Source organism: Lampris incognitus, chromosome 16 (assembly GCF_029633865.1).
Source record: "Lampris incognitus isolate fLamInc1 chromosome 16, fLamInc1.hap2, whole genome shotgun sequence".
Taxonomy (NCBI): domain Eukaryota; kingdom Metazoa; phylum Chordata; class Actinopteri; order Lampriformes; family Lampridae; genus Lampris; species Lampris incognitus.
The window spans coordinates 34,186,535-34,204,849 of record NC_079226.1 but is presented as its reverse complement, the minus strand read 5'-3'; the positions used below and the strand labels follow the sequence as shown (position 1 = coordinate 34,204,849).

General features: G+C 44.8%; 1 protein-coding gene across 5 annotated transcripts in view; it reads left to right on the top strand.

Annotated features, from left to right (window-relative positions):
- mark3a (MAP/microtubule affinity-regulating kinase 3a) overlaps positions 1-17,306 on the top strand; it is a 53,453-nt gene extending 36,147 nt beyond the window's left edge. For 2 of the 5 annotated variants that reach the window (XM_056296401.1, XM_056296403.1), the window contains exons 11-17: positions 203-315; positions 694-841; positions 3,079-3,296; positions 4,206-4,309; positions 6,844-7,116; positions 8,021-8,047; positions 16,459-17,306. In XM_056296401.1, the coding sequence (XP_056152376.1) occupies positions 203-315; positions 694-841; positions 3,079-3,296; positions 4,206-4,309; positions 6,844-7,116; positions 8,021-8,047; positions 16,459-16,804 (1,229 nt within the window). In that variant the 3' untranslated portion in view covers positions 16,805-17,306. The remainder of the gene's footprint in view (positions 1-202; positions 316-693; positions 842-3,078; positions 3,297-4,205; positions 4,310-6,843; positions 7,117-8,020; positions 8,048-16,458) is intronic. The other 3 variants (XM_056296402.1, XM_056296405.1, XM_056296404.1) reach the window with 3 other exon arrangements.
- Positions 17,307-18,315: the final 1,009 nt, after the last annotated feature.

The window sequence follows — 18,315 nt, the reverse complement described above, 5'->3', positions numbered from 1 at the left end:
TCTTTTGTGTGAACTGATTACTTAACCAAATGCTACTATCTGTTTATAAAGGAAAGCAATTTTTAACTTGTTGCTGTCGGGCATATATGTCAAAGATGGTAATGTGTAATTCAAAGCAATGTCTGTGAAACTCGATTGCATAAAGATTATCGTTTGAAAATGACAGATGTCTCGTTGCTCTGTCCGTGGTTTTTATTTCCAGATGTGATGGTGGGAATGGGCTACAACCTGGAAGAGATTCAGGATTCTCTGACCAAGATGAAGTATGACGAGGTCACAGCCACCTACCTGCTGCTTGGCAGGAAGGCGTCCGAGGTACAAACATCATGCTTTTCAAGATACAACCGAGCCAACCTCTTTGGCCAAGCTGCAAGCAAGAACCTGTCACAAATCTCACATATGAAGTTGTTTATCAATCTAAACTCAACTATGGTGTCACAAATATCTTCGTATACCTTAGGCCTGACCCCAAACTTGGACAGGGGAATAAGGATTTTTTGAAGATATATTAACTTTCCGTCTAGGCGGGAGAGCAAAAGAAAAAGTCTTGTATTGTAGATTAAAAATAAAAGTTGATGGTGAACACCTAAGCTAGACGGCTCATCAAAATAAAGCAAATGATGAATTTACAACCTACTGATAGGGTGTTTACAAGAAATTAGCTTGACTTGTGCTTGTCTCTCTGTTCTCTAGCTGGAGACCAGCGAGTCAGCCTCCAGCAGTAATCTCTCCCTGGCCAAATCGAGACCCAACAGCGAGCTCAACGGACAGTCGCCGTCCCACCTGAAAGTCCAGAGGAGTGTCTCCTCCAACCAGAAACAGAGACGTTACAGCGAACAAGGTGAGGCAGCCCTGTTATGTAGCCGTCTCTGTCCCCACTGAAGTCACAGGAAGTTCCCCCTAGCTTTTCCTGTTTTTGTGTGTACACTCCAGTGTTTCCTCTGTCGTTTTATGATGCCAGGACTTCCTATATTGTGATTATATTGGTATATTGGGGCAGCCTATAAATGAACTAGCACTAGTAAATTAACTTTGCATAGTAAAGAAATACTAGTGGGGTTATGGTAAAGCTCTCTATTATTGCTGTTGTTGTTGATATTACGTATTAAGATAGAGCTCAACAACTGGCATTCCTGCTCACTATAGGTTACGGAAAGCTGATAAAATCCTGTCAAGGATTGAAATTGTGTTTGTGAAGTGTAATGACCAGGATCTTATTGCATAAGACATGGTGTTGCTCCAACAGTATGTGATCCTTTGAGTTGTGCTGGGGGCGATCCCAACATGTGCTAATAGTGCATTTGACATCTTGAGGAGGTAACCCAGATTTTATTGGGTGAATTTTTTAGTCTCTTCAGATATCAAGGGATAAATTGGTAGATGGACTGCATTTATACAGCGCTTCTCTAGTCTACCGACCACTCAAAGTGCTGTGCAGTGTATGCCTCACATTCACACACTGATGGAGGAGGCTGCCATGCAAGGCACCAACCTGCTCATCAGGAGCAGTTAGGGGTTCAGTGTCTTGCTCAAGGACACTTCGGCATGCTCTCTGGAGGAGCCGGAGATCAAACCAGCGACCTTCCGATTATTAGACGACCCGCTCTACCCCCTGAGCCATGCCGCCCCAAATATCAGGGATAATCAGATAGGAGGATAATAGTTCCACATTGGGTAATCTATGCTTCACCTGTTTACGGGTAAAAACCCTTGAGCTTCGGTGAAGGTGAGTGGCTAAATGAAGATGAGTTTGAGCAAGCCAAGTGAAATGTAATCTAAGAAAGGTAGTCCCAAGTAAGTTTTGGCTCCATATCCACTATTGTTTTAATTCCAGTCAGATTTCATTTGCAGTTTACATTTCTCAAAACATTTTTCTTTGGATACTTTATCGCAATGAAAACATGAAACCTTAAACGTAAGAGCTTCACGTCCGATGTTATCCAGGGGCCTCGGCCATATTATACTGTTGTTTTTGACGTAACCCTCTCTCCGTTAGCGGTGCGTGCTGATGTTCTGTGGTGCTGGTGCTGCACCGCTGCTGTATGAATCCGGACCGTACAATGGACCCTTTTCTCTGTGCTTTTTATCAGCCCGTTCCTGATAAACAGCAGACAGAAAAAAACCCTATTTAATCTAACCAGTCCAGTCACAGAGGGAAGGCACTTTAACCTGTGGCTTATTTGTACAGTTAAAGGAAGTCCTGTGTGATGTAATGCTTTGTCAATAACCTCCATTTAGTACTGTTACCTTCATTAAAGACTGTTTAATAACCTCCATTTAAGATAATCTCCAGTTAAGACTGGGTGAAGCCCTCTGAACTGTTGATGTGACAGAGTCACACCAGACATTTGTCATGTGGAGGTTTTTTTTCTCCCCACCTTATTCCTTAATAAGTATGGTCATTTGTAACAATCAGAAATACCAATAAGTGGGGCTGAACGACTTGGAAAATATTATTATTGCCGTAATCCTTTGGGATTTTACACGATATCAATGTGTCACAATACCTGTTTAAATATTCAAAGACACATTTATGAATCCAACTGAGGTTCATCACATTCAACCATTTGGTGATGTAAAGTATATTGTCAAAACCCAAACTAGTTTTGAAATAATACTCTCTCAAGTATGTCAGACCTCGTTTTGTGAGAAACTTTAGGTGAAAGATTCTTGTCTTTACATTGGACAATTTTTTTTTTATATCATGGTATGACAATATCCCAATGTCATCGCAATACTGAGAGACGATAAACGATATAATCGAATTATTGCCCAGACCTACCAATAAACCATTTAAAACTGAACAGATTAATGTTAAATCTCCCTGTTTTGGAGTGTTACGAGGGTCTGTAGAAAAGTAAGTTGATTTGGGTTCGTGTTGAATTTTTTTTTGATCCCTTATTGAGGGGGTGGGGTATTTTGTGTCCCTGATCAGTCCTGTTTAAAAAAAGAAAGAAAAGACATTTCAGTTTTTCATTTCAGATTATTCCCATGTTTTTGATTTATATTTAACAATGGCCGTGAGTGTAACAACATCAGACCAGTCTAAACTCTTCCTCTTCTCTGTCTCGTATGTAGTCGGCCAGAACGTCCCCACAGGGACGGGCCACCCCAAAAGGAGCCAGACCACTGCGGCAGAAAACAATGCCAAGGAAGAGGGCGGGGTTCAGCTCCGCAAACCCAGCACCCCGGGCAGCCGCGTCCCACCCCCCTCCAGCCCACTGCTGGGCAACGCCAACAACCCCAACAAGGCAGACATCCCTGACCGCAAGAAAGGAGCCACTACCGGCCCCAGCGTGAGTCGCTCAACTGATCAAATAAACACACACATACGGACATGCACACACAAACACCAGACATGTGGGCAATATCTGTTGTGTCACAAATCTCTGTGTTGTGTTGATATATAAAGACTTCACAGGTAATTTGTTTGTTGTGTATGTTGACTAAGTTTCTGAAGTTCAGGGCCCTTGAAAATCATTAGAAACTCATTGTTTATTTTTCAGGAATGCTCGGGGAAAAATAATGAAGTAATTATTGATATTTTTAAAAACAATCTTGGGCGTCTGGGTGGCATGGCGGTCTATTCCGTTGCCTACCAACACGGGGATCACGGGTTCAAATCCCCGTGTTACCTTCAGCTTGGTCGGGCGTCCCTACAGACACAATTGGCCGTGTCTGCGGGTGGGAAGCCGGATGTGGGCAAGTGTCCTGGTTGCTGCACTAGCACCTCCTTTGGTCGGTCGAGGCGTCTGTTCAGGGGGGAGGAAGAACTGGGGGGAATAGCGTGATCCTCCCATGCGCTACGTCCCCCTGGCGAAACTCCTCACTGTCAGGTGAAAAGAAGCAGCTGACGACTCCACATGTATCAGAGGAGACGTGTGGTAGTCTGCAGCCCTCCCTGGATTGGCAGAGGAGGTGGAGCAGCAACCAGGATGGCTTGGAAGAGTGGGGTAATTGGACCGGTACAATTGGGGAGAAAATCCCCCCCCCCCAAAAATCTGATTTCTATGAGAGAAAGGAAATAATGTGTGTTTTATTTCAAATCTCTAAAATATTTGTGGGGCGATGAAAAGATGAGACCTTTTTCCCAGGCCTGTTGCACTGAAAAAGAGATGGAGACGGAGGCATATAGAGTTGTACAGTTTGTTACAATGCTATGTAGATCTTACCCCAGTCTGCATTTCTGTTTGCTCCCCCTGCAGAATACAACGGCGTCAGCTGGCATGACCAGAAGGAACACGTATGTCTGCAGTGACAGAAACAACACAGATCGCCTTTCTGTCATTCCCAACGGAAAGGAGAACAGGTGAGGAAGGACTAGCACTAACTTCTGTCGGTGTTGCTCCATACGACCAAATGAAAATGTAAGATTTAAGAGGGGTTGGTCGTCTGGCTAATGCAGTAATAATGCAGTTTAAATACATCTGTTACTTATGGAGGTTGTCTCAACGTAGCACAATGGACCAAGCAGGACACCCGTAAATAATCACAAGCTCCTTCCTTTGTTGATGGAAGGATGAAGGAAAGCCACTTAAATCCATAGCGGAGATAAAATATCCTGTTTTGTTTCTTTATTTTCTTTAAATCTTCTTTCTCTCATGTTTCCTTTCTTATTTTGACTTTTCCGATTCCTGTTTTCATCATTTTACTTAATTTTCGTCTCTGCTTGTGTATGTGTGTGTTTGGGGTGGGGCTCGGCGTGGCATGAACAGCATGACTGAGATGACTTGTGCCACTAGCCCCTCATCTGCCTTTGCGGCCACCGCGTTCGGTGCCTCGTCCAGTTCGGTACGGCTGAGGTATCAAACCGTCGGCCCATTGTACGCTTGCCAGGCAGGCTGGGCCACTCTGCCCCACTCCTACTACGCTCTGGACTACTGCACGCCCAAGTAAGACGGCGGGGCCTTTCAAAACAACCCTGTCTGTCTGTCTCCTCTCATGTCTCGACCCTTTTATTGCCCCTTGCTAACACTCACAACCAGCCCTCATACATCCAGCTTGCTTTAGGGTGTGTTCACACTGTTCCCTTTCCTTCAAACTGCGACTGCAAATCTTAATTTATTATTTTGTGTTTCTGCCCTAAAATTTTTACTTTGTGGAAAACCGAAGGGAAGTGGCTGCTTTTTTGGTGTGGGGGGGTAAGCAGGGCGCTTTTAAAAGTAGATTATTTATTTATTTATTTAATAGGGAGAAGAACATATGTTGGATTCCAGCATATATCCATTTTTAGTGTGGGACCAATGTCATATTTTGTAATACAAAGCACAATGCCGCATCTTATGTGAATATACAGGCTAACGTTTTAAAGTGCGGAATCTGGCTTTTTTGGGTCAAGAGCGCAAAATGTGTTGAGGAAGCTCTTTTTTTCCCCCCTACAAAAGCACTAAATGGTATGAACAACCCTTCCACTCTTTTTAAACCTCCTTACTAACCCATGGACTTCATCTCTTGCCAAGAGGAGCTCAAGTAAGAACATCCAGGCTGTAGTTGGCCAGGTGCAATTACAGAAAAACAAATGGAAAAATACAACCAGACATGGCATTCAAACCTCCAGTACTCTTTATTGTACCATTTTCAACCATCAAGGACTTGAATCCGGTGTGAGAATATTTTTCCATTTGTGTGTCATCTCTCGCCAACCGCAAACTGGAGTCCTTTCTGTCCCTCTGAACCTTAGGAGGCAGCGCTGCAGACGTTTGCAATAACAATCAAACCCAGCTCTGCTCCCAATTTCTTCTCCATCCTCTCTGAACTTTGAACCCTTGTCTGGCACCACCGGACCCCCTCACCACTTGTCCCTGACACGACGGTCAAGACGTGCCACTCACTCGCTCCCCTCTTGTGTCACCACCACCCACCGCAAGAAAATCCTGTCTTTTTATGTTTAGTTTCTAACTGAGTAGGAAGCCAACTTACTCTTGTCATCACACAAATAAAGAATAATGTAATCTGACATGCAGAGGGTTGTCAGACTTAAACTACAGCAGAACGCTGGTTGATAGTAGCTGTGACTGCATTACCCTCGTTGCCAGATAAACCGTCTCTGCTATTGCGAGGTGAGTCTCACACTCCTGTATACAGTGGCCTACATAAACATTTTCATATTTTATCACATAACATGCATGTAGGTCATGTGATCTTCCTCAGGTAGGTAACAAAAAACAGGAGTTTGTGGGAGTTTTCTTAGCCACTGTTTTAAAGAGTTTATAGTTTTCTCCAACCATACCATACCATACCATGGCAAGTGGTATACTTGCTCAGGCTGGTGAAATTTACAGTTGAGGAAATTTCGCAAAGTGTAGCTTTCTACCCCGTTGTGAACTAAGAAAGAAGTTTTATTTATTTAGAATCCATTAGAATGAAGCGATAGGAATAAATACATGTAGCAGAAACAAACTACCGTGTTAGTCTGAAGACGGCGTGATCATGTGACTATCAACAGCTGTTGTGACAGGACTGTTCTGTATCTACACAGGCTGTGGTTATGGTAATGCTTTACACACTCTGGTTCTCCTTATGGTTCCAGGTGGATTTGGTTCCATTTGTCTGGAAGAGGAGCATGCAGAAACCACAATGTAACCCCTTGCCAGCGCCCTGAAAGTGGGCCAGAACCAGATATTGTTGAACGGATAACATTACTGTGATACCCATACTAAACTCAGTTGTGAACAAAACTTTGCAGAAAAATCTTTGGCACACACGGGGCCGGTGTGGCTACAGCACAGTGCTCTTATGCAGTGGGAAACCACAAACCCAAACCCTATCCGTCTGGGTCTCTGAACATGGAGTCAGAGTTTTTCACTTTCCCCTCTTATCTCTGCCCCCCTGCGTCTGCTCCAGCAGCGCCGCCGTGTCCCCGAGTGGCCAGAGGAACCCTGTGGCGTCCACCCACAGCGTTGCCAATGCCACCACGCCAGACAGACTACGCTTCCCACGAGGCACCGCCAGTCGCAGCACCTTCCACGGGGGCCAGCTGAGGGACCGCCGCACAGCGACCTACAATGGGCCCCCCGCCTCACCCACCCTGTCCCACGACGCTGCGCCCCTCTCCCAGACCCGCAGCCGTGGAACCAGCAACCTTTTCTCTAAACTCACCTCCAAACTCACCCGCAGGTAAGAAAAGTTCAACTTTGTTAAAACCACGTATGTCGTTACATTTACGTTTTGAGTCAAGTTTGGTTTCTGTTCAGTTTAAAGAGGACTCGGCACTAGTCATAAAATGGAACATTTATTTGTTATATAAGAAAATAGATAAAGGCTAATGGAAACGTTTATCTTTACCACTTTATAGAAAAGCAAAGCATTATCTGTCTTGTAAAATGTTAAGAAATCCCACCTTCTGAATTCAGTAGAAAGTGAGTAGATATCAACTCTGCTTTGTCCAGTAAAGCCCCGTTTTACTCTGTGTTTAAGTTGGAAACCAGTCGAGACACATCCTTCTAGAACTGTTGTGATGAAGTCCATGCTGGGAGAGCACTCGCCGTCCTGTCAAATTATTTATTCACAAGTCTTAAAGTGCACATGTGTCGCAGCCTGGTTGCCAGCCAAAGAAGTTCATGTCACTCCATCGGTGAAGATTTGACCCTTTTTAAAAGAAGGAACATTATGAACGCTTGCAGTTTATGGATCATGAATTGGCTTTAATTAAGCATGGCACACTAGATTGGTTGAAATGGTTTTAAATTGATTATTAGACATCACCATCTTGGATGTCACGGAAAAATCCTACAAATGACCGCCGCACTTGGCAGCGAAGCGGTCTGTCTCAGGCAGCCAGGTTGGCGGCATCTGTTCTGCAAAAACTGATCAGGAATGACCAACTGAAATCCAAATCCTCTTGATGATTATGAACCTCCCCTTCACTGTCGCCTTTTCCAATCACCCCATTTTACCTCACTCATTCAGACTCCTCATAACCTCTCCCCCATCCCTACACACACACACACACACACACACACGCACGCCACACGCCTCTCCTTCACCATTTTCACTGTTTCTTTGTCTGATTCTGTTGTAGAAACATGTCATTCAGGTTTACCAAAAGGTAGGACTTTGTACTGCCTTCACTCTGTGCCAAAATAACATGAAAACAAGCTCACGCCAGCTCCTCTCAGCTCAAAAAGGCGATTGGCTGTCAACGCTTAACTAACACGCTGCTTGTCAGAAACGCTGCGTCACTGGGTACCATGTTTACATGCACACAATACTCTGGTCACTGTTTAGAATGGGATTACGGTGATGGGTTGGTTTAAGTTTTGACATGGTTCAAAGTAATTTCACTTTTCTTTTTTTACCTGATATTCAGGATTAACTTTACATAGTCCGTCAGCTCATGTCGAGAAAAAGATGCCACGCTGAGATCCGACCCATAGCCAGCACACACTATATGTCTGCATTGTCAGGAGTTGTAGTGTTCTTTATAGTTTGCGTTGATGCATTGATAGTACACTTTGAGCAAACTGTTACTGTTCTCAGTGTTGAAAGCAGAAAGTTCTTTTGCAGTTTGGCAGGTGACACAGTTTTCAACATGGTGTCTGCAGCCAGGTCAGTTGGCGCTGTAAGTCTTTACAAATAAGCACCTTTTAAAAACCCGAAACAAGACTACAGTGATGACAGGGCCAGATAAGCCTCGAGATCCAGCAGAAATCTAGGTCTGTCTTGTCAGGTTATGCTTGCACTTTGGTCTCTTTAAGATAATCTGAGGTGGGCATCCGAGTGGCGTGGCATTGCCTACCAACACGGGGATTGGCGGTTTGAATCCCCGTGTTACGTCCAGCTTGGTCGGGCATCCCCACAGACACGATTGGCCGTGTCTCTGGGTGGGAAGCCGGATGTGGGTATGTGTCCTGGTCGCTGCACTAGTGCCTCCTCTGGTCAGTCGGGGCACCTGTTTGGGGGGGAGGAGGAACTGGGGGGAATAGCCTGATCATCCAACACGCCACATCCCCCTGGCGAAACTCCTCATTGTCAGGTGAAAGAAGCGGCTGGCGACTCCACATCTATTGGAGGAGACGTGGTAGTCTGCAGCCCTCCCCGGATCGACAGAGGGGGTGGAGCAGAGATTGGGACGACTCAGAAGAGTGGGGTAATTGGCCAAGTACAATTGGGAAGAAAGGGGGGGGGGGAGATAATCTAAGGCGTTTACGTGACAGTTAATACAGTCTGTAATATATATATTATATATATATTTATTTCATTTTATTTTTTTGTGCCTCAATCGGGTTGAAATCAGATTATTAGGGTGCAATGTAAACGTACCCAGTGTGGCTATGATTGTACTAAATTATGGCTTATTGAGAGTGTGAAGTGGTGACCTCTTGCACAATCAGCAGCCAACAAAAACAGCTTGCCTCTAATCAAAGCATGCATGGGGTTATTTCTGCAACTGAAATGGACCGCATCCTATTTTTTTTCCACTTCGTTGTAAATGCTAACCATTGAACACGATTAAGTAACTTGGTGTAGTTACAAGCTAGAGACTGTGCCTTAATGGTTAAAAAAGGTCATTTAGTCATGTTTACATAGGAGCAGATAATGTGACTTCACAGACATTGGGAGACCATATCTGAGCCATGAAGAGCTAAAAATCTTTTTAGTTGCTTTTCCCCCCTTTTTCTTTACAGAGTCTTTGCTGTGTGTTTTATCATTTCATTTTGGCAGTCAGTCCTGTGTTGACCTATCCCAAAATTTGGGGGGGGGGGCGTGTTGCTGTCATGTTGTAGTGATGTGCTATATTGAAAGCCTGAGAGAGACAACAACCTCCCCCTTGTTTTTTAGTAAACCCCACTAGAAAAGTTTTTTTTTCCCTTTATCCCAACCTGGTAGTTTGGGAGCTCTGGAAGTCATTCGTGTTCCTGGACTGCTTGTCTTGGGCTGTATTTGATGAATGGTTAATGACGGTCATGTTCAGAACCGAACTATAATCAACCATTATTCTGTTTCTTGACCCAAAACCACGTATGGCTCCATAGAAAGGAGGAAAAGAAGAGAAGGGAATTTCCCCACCAAAAGACTGACGTTAAAGTCCGTCTGACTAACTCCACATTCGGAGCAGGAAGATGGTTGGTTTTGTCCAGTGACTGTAGTGAGTGGTTCATCCCTTGCCTGAAAGTGGCCGGTGACTCACTGTTTCGCCAGCCAACTAGATCCAAGTCATTTTAACTGCCTTCATCCCTGCTCCTCAGGCAGGAGACCATAGTTCAGTTACCTGATGAGCATACACTGTGGGGCCATGGAGGCCCAGTGATTAGAGAGGCCATTCTTCCAACTTAGGACTCTTGTTAGGAGCCCTGTGTATGTTAGGCATCTGACTTGTAGAGGTGTCTTTGAGCAAGGCACATAATCGCTTCCAGCCCCAGGGATGCTGAGTTAAAGTGTTGACCAAGTAATCCGCTTTGCCCTGAATCAGATTCTTAGGAGAATAGAGGTAGACCTTGGAAAAATGGCTGGTTATGTACCAAGGTGGCCAGTAGGTGGCCGGTACATAAATACGTTCTGCTAAAAAGCCCACTATGCATTCATGACGCTGTCATAATGTATTTATGTCTGGCTCGTGGCTCACCTTGGTTTACCACTCCGCCCATTGTCACCACTGAAAGACTAATTTTGCTAATTTTTGCCTGTAGGCTATTATGAAAGCTTTGTGACCCCCTCTGGTGTCAAATCATAAGGCACAGTGCCGCCATCTAGTGGCTGCCTGGCAGACTGTCTTTTCCAGGAATATCAATGTTGCATCTTTCATCTTCCCTTGGCAGATGGCTCTGGGTTCATCAGTCAGGCTGTCATCACTTTCCACCCATACCACTTCTTTCACCTCTCATGTCTCTCTGACTGTGATTTGACTGTTGGTTTCCATCTCATTTCTTTTAAAAGTGAACATCACATTCTTGGATCGAGTATTTCAGGTGTCATTTATGTCATGTCATATTTATTTTTGCTTTCAGGAAGCTGGGATCATGCCACTTCCTGTTCCACCTCCTCAACTCCTGTCTTCCCTTTCTCTTTGGTGTGTTTGTAATTGTGTCTTCCTAACCTTTCTGTGCCCTTTAACCTTTGACCTCTCACTGCTCTTCCTTTCCGCCTAGGGTCAGTATTGACCCAGCCAAACGGCAGACGGCCAAATCAGGGCCTGCCATTCCTTCTACCCAGGGAGCAAAGACTCCTAGTAAGTCTTTTTGTCCAGCACTCACCTTCAGTTCACCTTCTCCTCTCCTCGTCCTTCCATTTTATTTGCCATACATAAAGTATTCATTCTTTCTCCTTTTCTTGTCATCTATCATTGCAAATGCACTTTTTTCAGCATCCGTCTTTTTTTCCAGATTCAGGAACGGACGATATAGAGAGTTGTAGGAAGTCACAGATGAAGATATAGAGTAAGGGGCTGTTACCAACCCCACCCCCCATTCCCCACCCTCACCCCACACACACACACACACACACACACATAGGGCCTGAAATTCATTTTTACAAATGGGGGGAAATCCCCCCCCTTAAATGCTTCACATGGGGGGGTTATATTCTTTGGGAGGGATACTACTTGTGAGCTTAACTACAGGTGTCATCATGTCCTGTTCTTACCTCGAGTTGCCTTTCCTTGCTCTCCTCCAACTGAAGGGGTTCTCTGAACTATATACATAGTTGCCATTTGTTGTCTCTCTCATCTTTTTGTAACATTGGTTGGTAAAAGGCGCAGCGCTGTACATTTTACAAATCGAGCAGCTCGTGTCTCCTTTGTTAAGTTTGAGCCACGGATATATTCTGGAGCCGGTTGGCTTGAAACTTGTCTTTGGATTGCTGCTTCACCTTCATAACGCTACCATTACCTGTCTGAGGCTCCTGAGGTTTGCTGTTGTTAACGTTGACATCACTTGCACAGCCTTTTGCGCTAGTCCTTTCGGGGTCCGGTGGTTTTTTTCTGAGCGGGTTCCGCTTCAGCTGATGTAGATGAAGTTTTTAGCCAGCGGTCCATGCTTGCTTGCCTTCGTGTTCAGAGCACAGAAACCAGTTTTCTGATTCCTACGGCCGACGTTACACATGGAACTTTTTCACGCAACTTGGTTACATTCATGAGTTGTGGGTTGCGTAATGTTTGTGCACCTAAACCGTTACACTAGGTATTTCAAGTGCAGTCAAAACTATGTGCAGCAGTCAGTCGGATTAGTCGGAAAGATATAAATGGAACGTCTGTTCAATAGTCTTTAAATACTCATCTTACTTTCTCAGGTATTGAAGATTTAATTACATTTCTGACCAGCCTACATTTTGTAACCAAGGACAGAATGGATACACATTTCAAATGATGTTAAGTAAGACAGAAGCACTGTATGCCCTTAATGTGAACTGGCAGAACTGTTTAAATTAACAAATGTATTTCTTAAACTGATTTATTATCTTAAAAAAAATGTCCTTGTCATGGACATTACAGTTTAAACAAATGTCCTTGTGTAAGGTCCATGTTGGGTGGCACAGTGGTTAGCGTGGTCGCCTCACAGCAAGAAAGTCCTGGGTTCGAGCCCCGGGGTAGTCCAACCTTGGGGGTCGTCCTGGGTTGTCCTCTGAGTGGAGTTTGCATGTTCTCCCTGTGTCTGTGTGGGTTTCCTCCGGGTGCTCCGGTTTCCTTCCAAAGACATGTAGGTCAGGTGAATTGGCCATACCAAATTGTCCCTAGGGGTGTGTGTGTGTGTGTGTGTGTGTGTGTGTGTGTGTGTGTGTGTGTGTGTGTGCGCGTGCGTGTGTGTGTGTGTGTGTGTGTGCGCGCGCGCCCTGTGATGGACTGGTAAGTGTCTCCCCACCTGCCACTCAATTACTGCTGGGATAGGCTCCAGCATCTCCGTGTCCCCAGTTGGTATAAGCGGCTTGGATAATGGATGGATGGAAGGTCCATGCCGATTGATGTCGCTCTATCGTGAGTTTAACATCGGGTTTTAAAAGCCCAACAGAACAGAATGGGTCAAATTTGCAGAGTGACGTGACATCAGATGACAGGTATGCTGTGATTGGTTGTTGCATGAACCTCGTTGAAACAGTTTCTTCTTGAGGCAACCAAGTTTCTCGCACCTTTTCAGTTAATTGCAAAGGCCAATACACAATGCAACTCTGATGAAACTCAGTTGCATGAAACAGTATCATGTGTAACATCAGTCTACTGTCTGTATCTGCCAGCAAGTGATGCTGCAACAGTGGTAGGGGCTCGTAGAGACAGAGAGAGGGAGCTAGCACGTGCCAGCGTGGTGTCTAACCTGGAAGTCGGTCCGTCTGATGCGCCACTTCCAGCCAGTCAGCCCCTCATACTACACCGGTGAAAATGTTGGCTAAACATTATATGTTGCTGTAAATGTGTGTGGAAATTTCTCGCATTATAAGTGATAGACTTGTGGGAATCAATGAAATTATGTGCAATACCCACAATCCTGCACTGAAATTCAGGCCCTACACACACACACACACACACACACACACACACACACACACACACACACACACGCACGCACATACACACAGCCCCTACTGGAAAAGAGTCAAGAGAATTCTGTGACTGTTAAATGGAGGAAGTGAAACCTTCCACAGACACACAAACATGTGCAGTTCCTTCTCTGCATTTCAACATCACATTCCCAGCCCTCTCCCAGCCCCGCGGTTTGGTGTCAGTCCTTGTCTTGGCCCTTTGTTGATACCCGAGAACAGTGGTTTCCAACCGTCTTTCATGGAAAGCCACGTGTATACAGGTTTTCATCGTAACCCGTTACTACGCCCGCTGATTTCACTCACCCGTCTTCCCGTCTGTGGCTGACGGCGTGTTAATCGGCGAAGTCAGCTGGTGCAGTGTTTGGGTGGGGTGAAAACATGCAGACCCTTTCCACAATGACACATGTTTGGACTCCACTGCCTTAAAACCACGAAATCCCAGCAGCCTCGGGATTGATGTATCACTCCCTACTCCACCCTTCTTGTTTTCCATCTTAAGGGCTTGTGTGCATGCTTGAGAGCTTGACAACCTAAACCTGCTGCTACCAGAGGAGCAGGGACCCCCCGCGTGTAGCCTGGCCAGCTTAAAGCCTGATGATTTTACTTTAGCTTGGAACTGATGAGAATGTTTGTAGTATTGTATCAGCGACTCACTAGCGTCCTGTAGTGGCTGGTTGCCTGCCCGTCTTGTTAAAAGAACCTAGTTTTGTATCACATATGTAATGATAATAGTGAAGTAGCAGCAGACGGAGGAAGACATACATCAGTTCCTTCAAAAGACACTCAGCTGGCACACATTTCCTCTCTTTTCCGTAGGGTAGTGACACACAACTGTTGGTTTGCAGAGCCCCTAAGCAGCGTCTTCTGCATTGTTGCATCATCAACACAGGAACATTGTGTCTCTAAGAAACATTGAGCAACTTTGGGGAATTTGAGTCGCCTGTTAATGATATTGTCAAAAATAATCCAGAGTTGATTAAAAACAAGTTTATATGTAGTCCAGTATGGTCTTCATTAGTCCGTCTTTAGCAAAACCAGCATTAACACATCTGTGTGCATGTCACAGCAGTTGCTTGGGTGTATAGTTCTTTGTATTAGGGCTGCACAATGTAGATAAAGAAACTATTTTGTACCTGGGTTTAAATTGGGCTATGAACTGCTGTAACTTTTATTAAAAAAAAAAAATCTTTGTAATAACTGATCACCATTTCAGTTTTCTGGAAACTGGGGTTTGGAATGAGATGCTGTTATTGAAGCTTTTCTCACCAAAGATCAAATGAAAGACATGAAACTTGGTTTATCGGTCTAGGATTCCCACACAGTGCTAAAATACTTCACCCCAGGGGCGTCCGGGTGGTGTGGCGGTCTATTCCATTGCCTACCAACACGGGGATCGCCGGTTCGACTCCCCGTGTTACCTCCGGCTTGGTCGGGCATCCCACAGACACAATTGGCCGTGTCTGTGGGTGGGAACCCAGATGTGGGTATGTGTCCTGGTAACTGCACTAGCGCCTCCTCTGGTCAGTCTGCAGCCCTCCCCGGATCGGCAGAGGGGGTGGAGCAGCGACTTGAACGGCTTGGAAGAGTGTGGTAATTGGCCGGATACAATTGGGAGAAAAGAGGGGGTAAATATACCACCCACACTGCCAGTTGAATCTGTTCTAACAGAAACAAAATGGCCACCTCTTGCGACCTAGAAATCGGAGTGGCCGCAATAACCCGTCCCATTTTTTTCCCCATGAATAATTGTGCAGCCCTACTTTGTATCTGGAAGTCACCTGTGTGCTTGGGTAAACATGTCATTGTGTGCGTTTCGTCAGAACACATAGATTAACTCATCAGATGCATCTCCGTCTTATTTGGTGTTGACTAAAACCTTGTCCCGTAGCGCTATTTTATTTATTCTTTCATTTTTTTATTTTTTGCGATCACAAAAAACATTGAATTATGGAATTCTTTGGCTGATCGTCACCATCAAATTCTGTCTGTCACTCCCAAGACCACTCATCCCGATGGAAGGACATCCCCAATTGTTGTGAATTCTCAGATACTGTGTTTTTTGTGATGGCGTTCCTCTCGCTGCAACTCAGTATCACCCGTACTCCCTCTCTTGCGTGTGTGTGTGTATGTGTGTATGCACATGTCTGCGTATTATTTCCACTGTAATTTCTGTTTAAAAAAAAAGAGAGAGACAACACTTTTTCTGTAATGCACAATCCACATCTTTACCTCTTTGTTTCCTCCCGTCTTCTCATGTGCCCCAGAGTCTCAACCGAGTTTGAGAGAAACGGGAGACTTGAGGGCTCAAGGTGAGGTGGTCAGAGTAGGCCTCAATTCCGTTCTCCCCCTGTCCACGTACAGTCATGTCGGTCGACCACCATCTTGCCCCCATCCCGGCTTAGGGCGTCCTCTGTCTGCCTTGTTTGTGCTGAGATGTTTGAATGTGCTGCAGGGTTTGAGAAATGACAAGTTTGGTTCTTACTCCTTCATTCTGTGGCTTGCCAGAAGTGTCTTTGCTAGTAATTTGCATGGTGCTGTGTTTTGTGCTGCCCTTTTAACTAGCATTGCATGTTGTTGTTGTTGTTTTTATTGTTGTTGTTGTTGTTTGCTTTTCTGTAAAAAAAGAAGCATTAATACCCCACCTGCCCTTCATCCAGCATGGATGTGTGTCCAGGGTGGAAAATGAACACCTGCCACCAGCCACATACGACCACTATTCTGAGCCGTGGCTGGTGAGGTATTCTTTATACCCGCCACTATAGCGGCAAGAAGCCAGCCTGTCCTCCTTTCAGTTCAAAGAGGAAATATTCTTGGTAAAATTTGAAGGTGGCTGTGAACCGTCAGCCCTCATTGGCCGGCGGCTGAGAGGCGTTCAGTTTTCTACCCTGTCCATGTCCGTTGGCGGCGCACAAGTAAACGGCAAGAGCCGAATCCAGATGGGTGCGATTTTTAATCTCTGTTCTGTCGGTGTGCTCTTCCTTTTCCTGACAGTCGCCATGTACCTGGGGATCAAAAGGGGGAAAATAAAGACAGTAAACCCCGCTCCCTCAGATTCACTTGGAGTATGAGGACCACCAGCTCCATGGAGCCCTGCGACATCATGCGGGAGATTCGCAAGGTGCTCGATGCCAACAACTGCGACTACGAGCAGCAGGAGAGCTTCCTGCTGCTCTGCGTCCACGGGGATGGACGTGCCGAGAACCTGGTGCAGTGGGAGATCGAGGTGTGCAAGCTGCCCCGCCTCTCCCTCAACGGCGTCAGGTTCAAAAGGATATCCGGATCATCCATCGCTTTCAAAAACATTGCTTCCAAAGTTGCCAACGAGTTAAAGTTATGAACAAAAGGGTCATAAGAAAAAAAATATATAATTCTATATATCTAGAAGTATTTAAGCTGTACAATCATCCAAGTAGCAGTTTCCAAATGTCCTTTTTTTCTAAACAAGATACAGAGTATGTATTGAATATTATGTATAGAGTAAGGCTTTTTGGCAATAATCACTGAATTACCTACTAATATCTCAGTCTGTTATGGCCGTGTGGGGTCGACATTAACGAGTTGAATATGATTTTGTCATGCTGTGAATGTGGACAAAAGAGCATTTCTAGTATTATTTATTTCATCACGTTTTTTTTTTTCTCCTGGGGGAAAAAAAAAAAGATTAACGTAGCGTTTTGTTTTCAGTGTAAATAATGTATCTTTCAAGACGGCTTCACTGCAATACACAATATTTTTTTTCTTTCTCTTTTTGTATTTGGTAAAGTAGAGGTAATGGGAAGTCTGTGTAACCCACACGGTGCGGTTCACTCATGTCTTCATTAAAGTGTCTGTCAACTTGATAGGAGTGTCCCGCTGTTCATTCATCCCCTCACACAGCCGACGAAATGTGCCGCACTTGCACGTTGCTTGCATTGATGTAATTATGTGCGGCTTAAGAGCTTTTGGGGAGTTTTATTGTAAAATGCACTGTTCCGACGAGAGTTGACTCAGTCCTCAAACAATGGTAGAAAAATCTAATTGCCACTTATCAGGATAATGAGTTTCAATGCCTTTACTAAATGTTAACGGACTTCATAGTGAAATAGACCTCAGGTGATGCTCTCCCCTAAAATGGATATAGATGGAGCAGTTAATTACATCCACTAACATGAGGACAAAGTCGTAAAGGCTTAACGTTTGGATTAAATATGAACAGTATCACGACTTTGAATGTTGAAGACCCCCCCCCCCCCAAGGGTTCAGTGTCTGCTGGAAACGAAGCGTATGTTCATTATGTTGGTGTAAATAGTTATTCTCCAATGCAGTAACAATTAGAGCCTCCATTATTCTGCACCATGTGGCTTCTATGAATCAGCTATGTAATGATAAATTTCAACGTTTTACAACTTAATATTTCTCCCGCTGGTTGGCAGTGAAACATTTTCAACTACGTAATAACCCGTTGGCCAACCTTAAAATGCTGCACACCTGATTTGCATGCAACGATGTCTTGCTGGGAGCTAGTCCTCCAATAACCACTTGTCAATGCCATTGGCTATTCTCCTGAGAAGTGATTGAGTGCAAACTATTTTTATCAAAGCATTGGGCATTGTAACCGACCAGCCTCTGACGCTGTAGGTACAGGGATGGGCAACATGATCCAGAAAGGGCTGCCGGTCTTTGTTCCAACCAAGCAGTTACGAGTCTACAAATCAAGGTCCTTAGCAAAGACTGTCGGTTGACTAATAGAATCAGGTGTGTGACTGCTTGGTTGGAACAAAGACCTGCACCCACACCCGCCCTTTCTGGATCACGTTGCCCACACCTGCGAGTCTAGGATAAAAAAAAAATTTTTTAAATTGCCTATTG